Source organism: Pristiophorus japonicus, chromosome 17 (genome assembly GCF_044704955.1).
Source record: "Pristiophorus japonicus isolate sPriJap1 chromosome 17, sPriJap1.hap1, whole genome shotgun sequence".
Classification (NCBI taxonomy): domain Eukaryota; kingdom Metazoa; phylum Chordata; class Chondrichthyes; family Pristiophoridae; genus Pristiophorus; species Pristiophorus japonicus.
In genome coordinates this window covers 25,979,500-25,996,294 of record NC_091993.1, presented here as the reverse complement: position 1 = coordinate 25,996,294, position 16,795 = coordinate 25,979,500, and the positions used below count along the sequence as shown (strand labels likewise).

Genomic DNA, 16,795 nt, shown 5'->3' with positions numbered 1-16,795 from the left:
TTAGCTCTGACTAATTTGTGCAAATATTAGTGTTTTACTAATTGCAATTGCAATATGGTCTAAGCACTGCATTGTCCCAATTACCATGAATTTGCAAAATAGCAACCGATTTACTGCTTGGGTTTGTAGTTTCAATTATGCAATGGTGGAACATGGGTTGGTTTGTTATACAGAGTGGTTATTTTTTAATACCTTGTTTCCCAAAAGCTTGCTCTGTAGATTATATTCTTATCTTGCACTGAGATTGTGACATACTTGGTCCTTCTGTATATGTGTCATTGGGCATCAGTTGAATGGAGCATCCTGGGTGCTAATGCTCCCTGTGACACAACAGTCGGGGTTAAAAAAAACTTCAAAACAGCAACAATGACAAACCATTGGAACTTCACTTGCAGTTTAATGTTTTCTGAACCTCTTTTTTTATGATGTAATTGCTCTCTCCCAACCATTTATTCTATAAAATCGAGGATTTTTCTAAACGAAATTCTGAAGTGTGGCCAAACCTAGCTGAGTTTTGTTGACTGAACATGGTTATAATTATGGAAACTGAGCAACACGCAGATGTTTCATCATTAATTTATACAAGAAACCAAACTTAAACACCAATTCCAGAACTAAATCAACTCTACATTGGTTGGCCAATCTGTGACTAAAATCTTCATGCGTTGATAAAACACTAGACCCCATGAAGTCAGTAAACATGATATCAATTACACGGACATGCTAAAAATTTGAATCTAGTCAGCCAAGTAGGATAAACCATGATTTTGAAGTAATCAGAAAAGGAACGCATTTGTATAATTTGACTGAATTGTAGCGCATGTTTAGAATGCAGTTCCAGTATTTACTGTGATGGATGTGGAGATTAAACTGGCATTTATTCATCATCATAGGCAGACCCTCGGAATCGAGGAAGACTTGCTTCCACTCCCAAACTGAGTTCTTTGATGGCTGAACAGTCCGATACGAGAGCCACAGACCCTGTTACAGGTGGGACAGACATTCGTCGAGGGAAGGGGTCAGTGGGGCTGGTTTGCCGTGCGCACCTTCCACTGCCTGCGCTTGGCCTCTTCATGCTCTTTGCGTTGAGACTCAAAGAGCTCAACGCCCTCCTGGATGGACTTTCTTCACCTCGGGCGGTCTGCGGCCAGGGTTTCCTAGGTGTCAATGGTGATGTCGCACTTTACCAGCGAGGCTTTGAGGGTGTCCTTATAACGTTTCCGCTGTCCTCCTTTGGCTTGTTTACCATGAAGGAGCTCCGCATAAAGCATTTGCTTAGGGAGTCTCGTATCTGGCATGCGTACTATGTGGCCTGCCCAGCGAAGCTGATCGAATGTGGTCAGTGCTTCAATACTGGGGATCTTAGCCTGGTCAAGGACACTGATGTTGGTGCGCCTGCCCTCCCAGGGGATTTGCAGGATCATGCGGAGACATCGTTGGTGATATATCTCCAGCAACTTGAGGTGCCTTCTATACATCATCCATGCCTCAGCTACATACAAGAGGGCGGGTATTACTACAGCCCTGTAGACCATGAGCTTGGTGGTAGATTTGAGGGCCTGGTCTTCAAACACTCTTTTCCTCAGACGGCCGAAGGCTGCGCTGGTGCACTGGAGACGATGCTGAATCTCCGCATCACTGTCTGCCTTTGTTGATGAGAGACTCCCGAGATATGAGAAATGGTCCACGTTGTCCAGGGCCGCTCCGTGGATCTTGATGATTGGAGGGCAGTGCTGTGCGGCGATGACAGGCTGCTGGAGAACCTTTGTTTTACGGATGTTAAGTGCAAGACCCATGCTTTCATATGCCTCAGTGAATACATTGACTATATCCTGGAGTTCAGCCTCTGAATGTGCAGAGTAAGGCGTCGTCCGCATACTGCAGCTCAACGACAGAGGTTGGGGTGATCTTGGATCTGGCCTGGAGGCGGCGTAGGTTAAACAGCTTCCCACTGGTTCTGTAGTTTAGTTCCACTCCAGTGGGGAGCTTGTTGATTGTGAGGTGGAGCACAGCGACGAGGAAGATTGAGAAGAGGGTTGGAGCGATAACGCAGCCCTCTTTGACCCCGGTCCGGATGTGGATTGCGTCTGTAATGGAACCGTTGGTAAGGATCACGGCCTGCATGTCATTGTGAAGCAGGCGAAGGATGTTGACAAACTTTTGGGGGCATCCGAAACGGAGGAGGATGCTCCATAAACCCTCACGGTTGACAGTGTCAAAGGCCTTTGTAAGATCGAAAAAAGACATGTATAAGGGTTGGCACTGCTCCCTGCATTTTTCCTGCAATTGGCGTGCTGCAAAGATTCATGTCTGTTGTGTCCCGTAGGGGACGAAATCCGCATTGTGATTCCAGGAGGAGCTCCTCGGCCACAGGGAGAGGACGATTGAGTAGAACTTGAGCGACAACTTTCCCAGTGGCTGAAAGCAGGGCGATTCCCCTGCAGTTGCCGCAGTCGGACTTGTCCCCCTTTTTAAAAATGATCACAATCACTGGATCTCTCAGATCTCCCGGCATGCTCTCCTCCCTCCAGATGAGAGAGATGAGGTCATGTATCCGCGCCAACAGCACCACTCCGCCATATTTTAGCGCCTCAGAAGGGATTCCATCCGCACCTTGTTAAGTTATTTTATGGCTTTGCCTACCTTGTGCAACGTTGGAGTTTCACTGAGTTGATGGCGGGTCGCATGCTGTGAGATGGAATCGAGAACACTCGAGTCAAAGGCAGAGTGTCGATTGAGGAGATCTTCAAAATGCTCCTTCCATCGGGCCCTGACAGCCTCGGTGTCCTTGATGAGTGTTTCCTTGTTCTTGGCCAGGAGTGGGGTGAGACCTTGGGAGTTTGACCCATAGGTGGCCTTGACTGCAGCGAAGAATCCTCTCATATCGTGGCTGTCGACCAGTTGTTGTATCTCCTGTGCTTTCTCCATCCATCACCTGTTCTTTAGGTCCCGAGTTTTTTGTTGGACCTGAGCCTTGAGCCATCTGTAATGTTGTTTTGCAGCTCCCAAGTTGGGCTGTTGCTTGATGCTCAGAAATGCTTTGCGCTTGCGATCTATTGGATAATGTGGAATCTATATGGGTAGAGCTGCAGAACACCAAAGGGCAAAAAACATTAGTGGAAGTTGTGTACAGACCTTCAAACAGTAGTAGTGATGTTAGGGAGAGCATCAAACAGGAAATTAGGGGTGCATGCAATAAAGGTGTAGCAGTTATCATGGGTGACTTTAATATGCATATAGATTGGACTAACCAAACTGGAAGCAATATGGTGGAGGAGGATTTCCTGGAGTGCATAAGGGATGGTTTTCTAGACCAATATGTCGAGGAACCAACTAGGGAGGAGGCCATCTTAGACTGGGTGTTGTGTAATGAGAGAGAATTAATTAGCAATCTCGAGTCCCTTGGGGAAGAGTGACCATAATATGGTGGAATTCTACATTAGGATGGAGAGTGAAACAGTTAATTCAGAGACCATGGTCCAGAACTTAAAGAAGGGTAACGTTGAAGGAGCGTGAATTGGCTAGGATAGATTGGCAAATGATACTTAAGGGGTTGACAGTGGAAGGGCAATGGCAGACATTTAGAGACCGCATGGGTAAACTACAACAATTGTACATCGCTGTCTGGCGTAAAAATAAAAAAGGGAAGGTGGGTCAACCGTGGCTATCAAGGGAAATCAGGGATAGTATTAAAGCCAAGGAAGTGGCATACAAATTGGCCAGAAATAGCAGCGAACCCGGGGACTGGGAGAAATTTAGAACTCAGCAGAGGAGGACAAAGGATTTAATTAGGGCAGGAAAAATAGAGTACGGGAGGAAGCTTACAGGAAACATTAAGATGGACTGCAAAAGCTTCTATAGATATGTAAAGAGAAAACAGTTAGTGAAGACAAACGCAGGTCCCCTGCAGTCAGAATCAGGGGAAGTCATAACGGGGAACAAAGAAATGGCGGACCAATTGAACAAGTACTTTGGTTCGGTATTCACTAAGGATGACACAGACGACCTTTCAGATATAAAAGGGGTCAGAGGGTCTAGTAAGAAGGAGGAACTGAGGGAAATCCTTATTAGTCGGGAAATTGTGTTGAAGAAATTGATGGGATTGAAGGCCGATAAATCCCCAGGACCTGATGGACTGCATTCCAGAGTACTTAAGGAGGTGGCCTTGGAAATAGCGGATGCATCGACAGTCATTTTCCAACATTCCATTGTCTCTGGATCAGTTCCCACGGAGTGGAGAGTAGCCAATGTAACCCCACTTTTTTTTTTAAAAGGAGGGAGAAAGAAAACAGGGAATTATAGACCAGTCAGCCTGACATCGGTAGTGGGTAAAATGATGGAATCAATTATTAAGGGTGTCCTAGCAGCGCATTTGGAAAGAGGTGACATGATAGGTCCAAGTCAGCATGGATTTGTGAAAGGGAAATCGTGCTTGACAAATCTTCTGGAATTTTTTGAGGATGTTTCCAGTAGAGTGGACAAGGGAGAACCAGTTGATGTGATGTATTTGGACTTTCAGAAGGCTTTCGACAAGGTCCCACTCAAGAGATTAATGTGCAATGTTAATGAACATGGGATTGGGGGTAGTGTGCTGACGTGGATTGAGAACTGGTTGTCAGACAGGAAGCAAAGAGTAGGAGTAAATGGGTACTTTTCAGAATGGCAGGCAGTGACTAGTGGGGTGCCGCAAGGTTCTGTGCTGGGGCCCCAGCTGTTTACACTATACATTAATGATTTAAACGAGGGGATTAAATGTAATATCTCCAAATTTGCGGATGACACTAAGTTGGGCGGCAGTGTGAGTTGCGAGGAGGATGCTATGAGGCTGCAGAGTGACTTGGATAGGTTAGGTGAGTGGGCAAATGCATGGCAGATGAAGTATAATGTGGATAAATGTGAGGTTATCCACTTTGGTGGTAAAAACAGAGAGACAGACTATTATCTGAATATGACAGATTTGGAAAAGGGGAGGTGCAAAGAGACCTGGGTGTCATGGTACATCAGTCATTGAAGGTTGGCATGCAGGTACAGCAGGCGGTTAAGAAAGAAAATGGCATGTTGGCCTTCATAGCGAGGGGATTTGAGTACAGGGGCAGGGAGGTGGTTACTACAATTGTACAGGGCCTTGGTGAGGCCACACCTGGAGTATTGTGTTCAGTTTTGGTCTCCTAACCTGAGGAAGGACATTCTTGCTATTCAGGGAGTGCAGCGAAGGTTCACCAGACTGATTCCCGGGATGGCGGGACTGACATATCAAGAAAGACTGGATCAACTGGGCTTGTATTCACTGGAGTTCAGAAGAATGAGAGGGGATCTCATAGAAACGTTTAAAATTCTGACTGGTCTAGACAGGTTAGATGCAGAAAGAATGTTCCCAATGTTGGGGAAGTCCAGAACCAGGGGTCACAGTCTAAGGATAAGGGGTAAGCAATTTAGGACCGAGATGAGGAGAAACTTCTTCACCCAGAGAGTGGTGAACCTGTGGAATTCTCTACCACAGAAAGTTGTTGAGGCCAATTCACTAAATATATTCAAAAAGGAGTTAGATGTAGTCCTTACTACTAGGGGGATCAAGGGGTATGGCGAGAAAGCAGGAATGGGGTACTGAAGTTGCATGTTCAGCCTCATTGAATGGCGGTGCAGGCTAGAAGGGCCGAATGGCCTACTCCTGCACCTATTTTCTATGTTTCTATTAGTTCTTCACTCTCTTGATCATTTTCATCAAACCAGCCCTGGTGTTTTCTGGTTGAGTGACCAAGTGTCTCTTCACAGGCACTGGTTATAGAGCCCTGGAGGGCAGACCAAGCGCTCTGAGCATTCAGCATCTCAGAGTCATCAAGGCATGGCAAATTGGCTGTGAGGCGCTGGCTGCATCGGGCTCTCTTAGCTGGGTCTCTAAGTGCCCTGGCATTAACTTTTTTGCGGAACTACTTCTGCTGTCCCCTCTGCTTTGGGCCATGACCGGAGCTGATGACTGCCATTTATTACAACTACAGGTGTGACATCCGAAATCCGGAAACCTCGGGACCGAGTCTGTTCCGGATCCCGGGTATTTCCAGATTTTGGAATGTCTTTGCCTGGACGGGGCTGGGGGGGGGGGGGTTGGGCGGCTGAGGTAACGGGGGGTGGGGGGGAGTGGAGCGGCCGAAGTGGGAGAGTCCAGATTTCAGAACATTTTTCGGTTTCTGGACGGCCCCACCATGGATCGGTCCGGAATCCAGAACATTCTGAATTTCGGAACTACGGATTTCGGACACTCAATCTGTGCAGGTATTATACAGATGGGCTTGTGAACAGTTAGTGTATAAATACAAACCTATTTTTTTTACGTTAAGTGTACAAACAAGCCACGTATCCATGAAAGCGAGCTTAGGGTACCAACAAGTAAGAAAGAAAGACTTGGATTTATATAGTGCCTTTCACGACCACTTGGCATCTCAATGTGCTTTACAGCCAATGAAGTACTTTTGGAGTGTAGTCACTGTTGTAATGTGGGAAACACGACAGCCAATGTGCCCACAGCAAGCTCCCACACACAGCAATGTGATAATGACCGGATAATCTGTTTTTTGTTGTGTTGATTGAGGGATAAATATTCAAAGTGACTATTTGTATTGGCGCTTTCTGCGTATACGTCCTCCTGACTCCACCCCCCTCACCCGAAATTTGTATTAAAGCTTTCTGCGCATGCTTCCGCCCAACTCTTTCCTCTCTCTCTCCCCGGGTGCAGTAAGGGACTTCGCTGGGTGAGGCAACACTTCACTGGGGTAAGGAAGGAACTTTGGCTGGGGGAGGGATGCACTTGCACTGTGATTTCTGATGTCAGGTCATTGCCTGCATGTATGTTGTAGGCCTTTTCAAGTTGGAGGCTGCTCTTTGATGCTCATTCACTCAATGGCCAAGAAAGTGCCATTTTCATTATTTCTTTGATCTGCCCTATCTAATACTAGAGGTCACTAGTATGTGCATTTATTAAGTCCGACATTCTGTTCAACTGACAGTGTGCAGCAGTTCTGAGGGCAAACGACATTTCTCGATGGACATTTTCTCTCCTTGTGATTCTATGATGCCAATATTAGATTCCTGAACTTTGGACCGGGAATCCAAATAAATTCTCATTTTAAATTCCTACACCAACAGTGAGTGCCACCACCTCTTGGCTTCTCTGTATCTATTATAATAGTAATTTAGTTCTTTTGGAGCATAGCCATTTGTCATGTATAATTGCTTGTTGTGGCTAATGATAAAACAGGTTGACTGAAAAATGCAGCATGTTCTGTAGAAGTGCTGTAATAAACAACATTGAGTTTGGAATTAGTGTTATGAAACAAAGCTATTGATTGGGTCCGGTTAGATCCTCTTGAGGGTTTAGATACTGTTTCATAGTTAAAGTCCTGTTGAAGCAGTTGTTGGTACTTCATTTCTCAATACAGAAATTCGATAAAGATGCTTACTCCATTCTGTATTTTGACAAGTTCTGCCAAGTGCCATTTATTACAAATATGCTAGTGTTTGCCACAGTCGTCAACATCAGGAGCATGCAGTTGGTGTACTCATGGATTTATTTTGTGACAGTTTCTAGTGAATATATGTATTCATGTGTTGTATCTAGCATCCACAGCAAATATAATGAATAGTGTTAGAAAAAAAACTGGGCGTTAGTTCTGCCTATAATTTCAAAAGAAATCTAACATGGTTAAATACTATTCTGACAGACTCTTCTGACTTACAAACATGGTACAGGTTGAATCTCCCTTATCCAGAACCACCCCTCGCCCAGAACCATTCCCGGCCACCCGGTGGCGCATGCGCAGAACTCCAACATATTGAAGTCCTTCCTCGCTGCCAACTCCCGCAATCGCTGGCCTTACCCCTCAATCCACCGCCCCCGCCACCCCCCCCATGATCTCTCTGCCGCACTCCCAGTCCCAAGCCAGCCAGCCAGCCCCGATATCCTCTTGCTCAGTACCTGTACCATCCAATTTAACATGACCACCCCTCGTCCGGAAAAATCCCTTATCCAGAACAGGCCAGGTCCCGAGGGTTCCAGATAAGGGAGGTTCAACCTGTATCTTTGGGGCTGAAATTGTGGTCGGAGGCTTCCTGCAGGCAATTGCCTCCGACCTGAAACATTTATCTGGTGGTCCGGGAGGAGCGTGGGTTTCCGTTGGGGAGGCCTTCTCTTCCCGCGCCGTGAAGCACGCTCCCGTCCTCCAGGTTCCCACGCAGAAGATGCAGTCACGTGACTGCTCAACCAATCAGCTACTGTATTCCACAACTTTCTCATTAATAGTATTGAGGGCTCCGTATTCACCAGTTCTCATTGCTATTAATGAGGGGAAGAAACAAACGCACTAAACACAAAAAAAAAACACACCTCACGTAACTTTAATTTCAATTAATTTTAATTAATAAATATCTTGGAGAAAAAAAAGATTTGCAAGTTTTTAAAATGTTTTTTTAATTATAGTTAAAAATAAATGTAATGTGGTGGGCAGGGTTTTTAAAAATGTGTTTTTTAAATTTAATTTAATTACATTTTTGTATGTTTTTAAACTCTTATGCCTGTAAAAGTAAGCTATACGCCTTTATATGCTTTTATCAGGCATAAGAATCTTGAGGACATTTGCTGGGCAAGATATGGGTAAATACCGCAATCTTGCCCTTGCTCTCGCTCCCGATATGCGTGAGATCTGTCCTTGACAGATCGGAAAAGCCGGTTTTCAGCCCATGCGCATTGTGCGCTCGCATATTGTGGCTGTCGGCCAGTTGTTGTACCTCCTGTACTTTCTCTATCCGCCACCTGTTCTTTAGATCCCGGGTTTTTTGTTGGACCTCAGCCTTGAGCCGTCTGTAATGTTGCTTTACAGCTCCCGAGTTGGGTTGTTGCTTGAGGCTCAGAAATGCTCAAATAACCCAAGTGGCCATTCTTCATGCGTGATGCAATAATTGCCAACATTGCAGTCCAGCCCAGTCTGTTCTCATCCAATGCACATGCGCTTCCAGCATGGAATGTTGTATTGTGATTCGGAGTTAGGACCTGAGATGACCTTCGTCCTTCATGTTCATAACACAGGTGTCAGTCAATTGTAACTCTTTCTCTCCTCCTCCTCCCCCCCCCCCCCCCCAGTCAGGCTGCCAGTGTCTTAACTCGCACCAAATCCTGATCACCCATCACCCCTGTGCTCGCTGACCTACATTGGCTCCCGGCTAAGCAATGCCTCAATTTCAAAATTCTCACCCTTGTTTACAAATTCCTCCATGGCCTCGACCCCTCCCTATCTCTGTAATCTCGTTCAGCCTCACCCTTGAGCGATAAGGGAGTAAAGGGTTATGGGGACCGGGTGGGGAAGTGGAACTGAGTCCATGATCAGATCAGCCATGATAGTAAATGGCGGAGCAGGCTCACGGGGCCATATGGCCTAATCCAGCTCCTCCTACTTGTGTTCTTATGTTCTCACAATCCCACGAGATGTTTGCGTTCCTCAAATTCTGCCCCCTTGAGCATCCCTGATTCTAACTGTTCAACCATTGGTGGCTGTGCCTTCAGCTGCCTGGGCCTAAGCTTTGAAACTCACTCCCTAAACCTCCCCGCCTCTCTACCTCTCTCTCGTCCTTTAAGACGCTCCTTAAAACCCAACTCTTCTGCTATAATTTCTTATGTGACTCGGTGTCAAATTTATTTTGTCTTATCATCATAGGCAGTCCCTTGAAATCGAGGAAGACTTCCATTCCAAAAGGTGACTGAACAGTCCAATACGGGAATTACAGTCTCTGTCACACTTGTTGAAGGAAAGGGTGGGTGGGACTGGTTTGCCGCACGCTCCTTCTGCTGCCTGCGCTTGGTTTCTGCATGCTCTTGGCGATGAGACTCGAGGTGCTCAGCACCCTCCTGGATGCACTTCCTCCACTTGGGGCGGTCTTTGGCCAGGGACTCCCAGGTGCTGGTGGGGATGTTCCATTTTATCAAATAGGCTTTGAAACATTTCCTCTGCCCACCTTGGGCTCGCTTGCCGTATAGGAGTTCCGAGTAGAGCACTTTGTTTGGTCGTATGCCTGACAAAGCTCCCAATGTGGTCCGCCCAATGGAGCTGGTCGAGTGTGATCAGTGCTTCGATTCTGAGGACGCTAACATTGGTGTGTCTGTCCTCCCAGGGGATTGTAACACTTATAACACTACAGTGAAGCGCCTTGGGATGTTTTACTACGTTAAAGGAGCTATATAAATAAAAGTTGTTGTTGTTGTCGCACCTGCTGGGATCATCTAACTTAAGTGCAGACCTGAGACCATGACTCAGCTACCCATTGCCTTAACCAGCTGATTCCTTACTTCAGGTAACTTCACCAAAAAAGCTATTTCTTGTCGTAATCCACAGGTTCTTGATTCCATAGAACAGCATTGTCAGTAGGATTTTAGTAATGCACAGTGATGTGAAATTTTTGTAACTTTTCCACTTCCAAGAACAATCAGTAGTACAGTTATGGATTTTGACTTTCCAAAACCTGGGATTGTATCTTGAGAGCATTTTGAGGTGTATAATACTAGTGTGATCTGCTGTTGGTTACAAATCTGTCACTGCTGGCGGGAGCAATTTTGAGATGATTAATTAAGAGCAAGAAAAACTTCTTGTCTGTTCCAAGGCTCTAATCCTGTCAACTCTCGGTGCCTTGTACCTATAGTATAACAGTCATTGGCTTTGAAACATTTTGGGACATCCTGAGGTTGTAAAAATCTCTATATAGATGGAAGCTCTTTATTCAATAAAGTGTACTAAACTCTAAGCTCTCCAGTGTGGAACTGAAAATACCATGTAATATAACCAGTAATATGCTACAACCCAGGGCGCTTTACCAAGTTCACTTCATTTATAAAAAAAATCTTAAATCTCAAAGCAAATCGCACATTAGAGCTTATTGACTTAAGTGCATGTTTTCCAAGTAAAGTAATGGTACCAACATTCTTTGTTATATTAATTGAATATGGATTAAGCAGCCAGCTTTAAATTCCTTTTTGATTGCTGTACAGAATGTTACAAATGGTTGTAGAGTAATTATGTGTCACTGGTATCTGATTCTAGCATCTAGTTTCTGTTGGCTACATGACCAATTACTAAATAGACATTGAGATTTTGTAAGACGTTAATCTATCAGAGAGAAAAATTAACTATACTATCAAAACTTTGGATAAAAATTGTCATGTGGCGCAGCATGCCAAGTTAATGCAGGTGAGTTTCCTAGAATCAACTCTGTAATATTAACAGTGCCAATAGAAAGAAAGACTTTCATTTATATAGCGCCTTTCACGACTACCGACCTCTCAAAGTGCTTTACAGCCAACGAAGTACTTTGAGTGCAGCCACTCAAATGTGGGAAAGGTTGAGAGTGGAGGTCTAGCACTTTTGCTCGCTCTCATTCCAGGGTTGAACAAACTGAGGCGATGTTTACCGAACATGCTTGCACGCCGAGTGGGTGACTTAGTGACATTGCGGCTTGAAGGCCTTGTAAAAGGAGAAAATTACAATAACCTAAAAATGGGTCCCACAGAACTCTTGTTTGACTGTTGAAGTATGCCATATCTAATTCAAACCAACAATTGAGGAAAAATTGCATTTTTTGCATCTTATTTGGTTCTTTTTAATTTAATATCAACTTGCTTTTACTTTTTAAGTCTGTTGCAGGCTGCAAGTAGGTATGATATAGCTGTAATGTTCAGGTCCTTTTGACTTTTGTATTTCAGAAACACTTTTCGTCCATGGGTTATTTTAAACTTTTTAAACCTAATCATTTTTCTTTTCTTTAGGTGTTCCTTTGTCCACTCAGTGGGGACCTCAGGGTTATTTCTACCCTATTCAGATAGCACAATACGGGCTAAGTCACTACAGCAAAAACCTCACTGAAAAACCACCACATGCCGAAGTGTATGAAATTGCAGAGAAGAGAGACAAAAGCTCAAGGCAAAATGACTGGATTGTGCCAAAGGGTTGCACAGTCTCTACAGTCTTTGACAAAACAAGATCCAGCAGCGTAAAGCAGTTCACCACCCCAGGTATTTTATCTTACTGGTCGATACTTGTTAGAATTAATGTGTCTGTTACAGAAGAAAGACAATGAAGTAATTATTGTCAGCACCAAAGCCTCAGATCTTCATAGCAAAGCTGTGAAAAGGTTTCCAGCTTTTGACATTGTAGAGAGGGAGGACAAACTGTGTTATGAAGTCTGTAATGTATTCCAGACTCCCCTCGTATTGATGGCAAAGTAATTTCCAGACCCTGCAGGCCACAGACAAATCCACTTATACTTGGGATGTCTTAACTAATGGATTTACAAGTGATTTATGCATTGATTTTTTTTTTTTAATTTAAGAAAATTTTAAGACTAATTCCCTTGTTGGGCAACATCTCAAAGCTATCTGACCTGAAAAACCTAAGATTTTTTTCTTAAAAGCAAAATAATTTCCAACTGCATGCTTTAAATTCACAATGACTCGTGCAGTAAATGTTGGGTTGGAATCTGTTGCAAGGCTGTATTGCAGTATGTAGGTTCTTTCCATTGATGTAAATCATGAAAGCTGGAGTCATTTGATAATGTAGGGTCTCGCACAGTAATTAGGAGATTGGGATGATCCAGTATTTGAAATTGGAATCCCCCACATTGAAAATTGCCTAGGTGTTTAAAGATAAAATAATTTTAAACACCAGGCATCTACAAAATCCTACATCTCCCTCATCTAACTCTACAGAAAGCCCTGAGCACTGAGATCAAAGTTAAGCCTTCCAACACAATCCAATCTGTTTGCTGTAATGTGCAATGATTGGGCTGTGTATATTAAAATGCTGGTGTAAAATGTGGCATCGGTATGGCATTTGCTGTGATAGTTCTCTGAAGATCGGAGTTAAGAGTAGAACGGATAGTATGAATATTTCACAAATCTAATTTTACTTTCCAATAGAAAGCCAGCTGCTGCACTCTCTCGTCACACTTCAAGTATCATATAAAAGTTTCAGCTGAATACTAAATCAATTTTTTTTTTCTTTTCAGAATCTTCGGAAGGAGTTTTCCTGATGCTCGGTAATGCGAAAGATTTCATCATTTCATTTGATATTAAATTCTCAACAAATGGGAGTGTTTCAGTGGTACTGGAGACAACCGAAAAGAACCAACTATTTACAATTCACTACGTCACAAACACACAACTTATAGCCTTCAAAGACAAAGACATTTACTATGGCATAGGCCCACGGACTAGCTGGAGTACTATTACTAGAGATCTAGTAACTGATCTGAAGAAAGGAGTTGGCTTGTCCAACACCAAGGCTGTAAAGCAGACTAAAATAATGCCCAAGAAAGTAATAAAGATGGTTGCCAAGGGAAAAGGCTTCATTGACAACATCACAATAACAACCACGGCACACATGCCTGCCTTCTTTGCTGCCAGCGATTGGCTGGTAAAAAATCAGGATGAAAAGGGTGGCTGGCCAATTATGGTGACACGTAAGCTAGGTGAGGGTTTTAAGTCTTTGGAGCCTGGCTGGTATTCAGCCATGGCACAAGGTCAAGCCATGTCTACACTTGTAAGGGCCTATCTGCTTACAAAGGAACAGGTGTACCTCAATTCAGCCTTACGGGCGGTAGTGCCCTATACGCTCAAGTCAGAGGATCATGGGGTAAAAGCAGTGTTTATGAATAAATATGATTGGTATGAAGAATACCCAACTGTTCCCAGCTCTTTTGTTCTGAATGGTTTCATATACTCTCTACTGGGTCTATATGACCTGAAAGAAACTGCAGGTGAGAAACGAGGACAAGAAGCTAAAAGACTGTATGGGCGAGGCATGGAGTCTTTGAAAGCCATGCTTCCATTGTATGACACTGGCTCAGGTACAATCTATGATCTCCGCCATTTCATGCTCGGTACAGCTCCAAACTTGGCACGTTGGGACTACCACACCACCCACATCAACCAGCTACAACTGCTGAGCACATTCGAAGATGCCCCTATCTTTAAGGAATTTTTAAAGAGATGGAAGTCCTATTTAAAAGGAGGGAGGGCAAAGCACAACTAGAGCTGAAAGCCAAATTATAATATGAATCATACATATAATATATAAGGGAAGGTTCCTTAATTTAAACATTTTTATAAGTGTACAAATAGTACCTTTTGTATCCCTGCCATCTCCCTAGTGGCACACTTTAAGAGTGTAACAATCAGTGACTATATAAAAAGAATCAAATGGTTGCGAAGAATTATTCCTGCCTAAACATCCGTTTGTTTGTCTTTGCCTTTCTGTGAGTGGAGACATTGTCATTAACTGGAGGTGATGTAAGCTTTCAATTCTGTGTGCCAATTCAACCCCTTTCCAACAGTCCATCCATGTCATCGGTATTCTCTGCATTACAGGTATATGCTTTTATTTCTGCCTTTGTGATTTTTATGATCTTTTTTTCTATCATATTGATTTTATTTTTTGCAACCGTGTGATGATATCAAATCATGTACCTTTTCAACAGTAGGAAAAGTACTGTTGCTTGTTTTTTTTTAGATGTTAACATTCACTTAGTATTCCGAGTATGGCACCAGTCTCAACAGACTCTGTATCCTTGTCCATCTCCCTAGCCCCAGCAACTAACTAATATATTGATTTCTGCGCGTAATGAAATGTTGAAAATTGTGAATGACCCCTAAGGTGGTTTGGGCATGTTTTTTTATGTTGTTTTCCATTTAGGGGTGAGGCTGTTCTTTTTTTTTTTACATTACATCGAGTAGCACGAGCTTTGTAAAATTTATCCATTTAAATGTTCATCTGTAACTGGCACAGAATATTTTTCCATTGTATATTTTTAAAAAGTCCTTCAAAGCTTATTGCTCATTTAGCTTTTGATGCACAAGCAAAGCACAACACACAAAAAGGTTCAAATGTAACTGCACAAGTATAGTAATATATATGTATAGTGGATCTTGTAACACAGTGCAAGGGGTGAATTTGGTTTCCAATGGAATCACTAAGTTTAAAATGGTGGTTGGTGCCATTTCCACCCTTTTGCCTCCCCACCACTTTTTACCCCACCCCCTTCATAAAGAATTCTTTCTCCATTTGTGGCTCATTTGTGAAGTAACAACCTAGGATTGAACCTTGTTTTGAGGGCACATTGTAATAATTACTGTGATTTATGTTCATACAATTAGGATATTTTTCTTTTTAGGTCTTGTTTGATTGCAATTAATTTGTGATTTGGACATTGCTTCCCACCCACCCCACGATAACTAGTGATAAAATAATCTTGTAATGGGAATGTTGATTTAAGGAGACAACTGTATGGGACCTAGTCCACTTTTTGCAGTTTGCAAACATTCTCAGCCTGGACTAAAAACAGAAAATGCCCAGCAAGTGGGTCAGCATCCTTAAAGAGAAAAGGCAGATTTTTGGCTTTGATTTTGGGTTGGTTTTGATGAATGCTACTTTAGGCCAGTAATCGCATAACTATCTCTAGGTGCTGACTGGCCTGTTTGTATTGCAAGTATATTATATTCGTATTTTTAGATTTGCATTGTCCGTTCTATTTTCTTTATTTGAAAGCTGGACTGCTTGACTAAAACAGCAAGGGGTGGGGGAGGAGGTTGAAGCTATATTGTTACTGTATTTTAAAGTAGTGTGCATTCAACAATAAAATATCACCAGCCCAGAAATGGATTTGAATGCCAAAATCATTTGGATAATGTGAAAGGCACCTAAGGATATTTTCATAACTATTTTGGTTGCTAGAGTATCTCCCCTGCTCAAAACGTGTGACTTTTTCCCCCCCTAGCATTTATCATTGATTATAGCCTTCTCGAAATAGATCCAAAATAGTTACTGGGGTGTGGGATAAAGGGGATAGTATATTTAGAATCCAGGAAACTGCTTGAATTGGATTTCCTTACTATTTGGCCATTTGATAATGGACTAAATTAAGGTGATGGCAATCTTGTCCAGATTTCTTTTTAAGCCTAATTTTTGCAGTGACTTTTTTCATATATGGGACCAGACCGATGTTTGGATGTGACAAACATTGATGCATAGAATGAAGAGTTTGCTTCAGTGTTGGCCATTTGATTCAATCACAGATGAGATTGTTTGGAAGTCGCACCTTCCAGCTCTCCTAATAGTTCGCCAAATCCTATTTCTAGTCACAAATGGAGCAGGCTTTATAAGATCTGATATTTGCTATTCCCGAGTAATTGTAGTTGATCCAAGTCAGTGAAACCAACATGGAACAAATTTCTGTACAGTTAGTGACTGAGTTAAAAGAAACTAGACAATTCCCCCCCCCCCCCCCTTTACATTGACCTCTCCCTACTAAGGATTATCCAATCTTCAGCCAGAAGTGTGGAAGACAGTGGCCAAAAATATACGGGCTGATGTTAATAAGATCAGTCGTGCAATATTTATAGGTATGTTGCTCAAATCCGATTCTTCTTTAAAAGGAAAAACATGCAGAAAACAAATTATTTGCAAGTCGAGCTGCAGGTTATATTGGATAGTATGTTGTCCAACCAGTGTATAATTTCTTTTCGCTGCAAAACTGCTATCTATTTGATCTGACTATACAGTATATATTTGAGAGGTGTTCACTTTGGCAATTAGATGGGATAGAAATATTAAAGGGTAATAATTTGTCATTTGTTATCCAAGCTTTTTTGTTGCTGAACTGTTCTCGTTAAGCAGACTCACATTTTCTTTTTTTCTTACCGCCGCACCCTGGTTCAATTCCCTATTTGTAAAGAAATTGGTGAAGGTGTTGTATTAAAACATGTATT

At 43.0% G+C, this 16,795-nt stretch overlaps 1 protein-coding gene across 2 annotated transcripts in view; it reads left to right on the top strand.

Moving 5' to 3' along the window:
* Window positions 1-16,314, top strand: part of LOC139227620 (D-glucuronyl C5-epimerase-like) — a 147,524-nt gene extending 131,210 nt beyond the window's left edge. For both annotated transcript variants that reach the window (XM_070858502.1, XM_070858503.1), the window contains 2 exons: window positions 11,801-12,046; window positions 13,039-16,314. In XM_070858502.1, the coding sequence (XP_070714603.1) occupies window positions 11,801-12,046; window positions 13,039-14,063 (1,271 nt within the window). In that variant the 3' untranslated portion in view covers window positions 14,064-16,314. The remainder of the gene's footprint in view (window positions 1-11,800; window positions 12,047-13,038) is intronic.
* The last annotated feature ends 481 nt before the right edge of the window (window positions 16,315-16,795 follow it).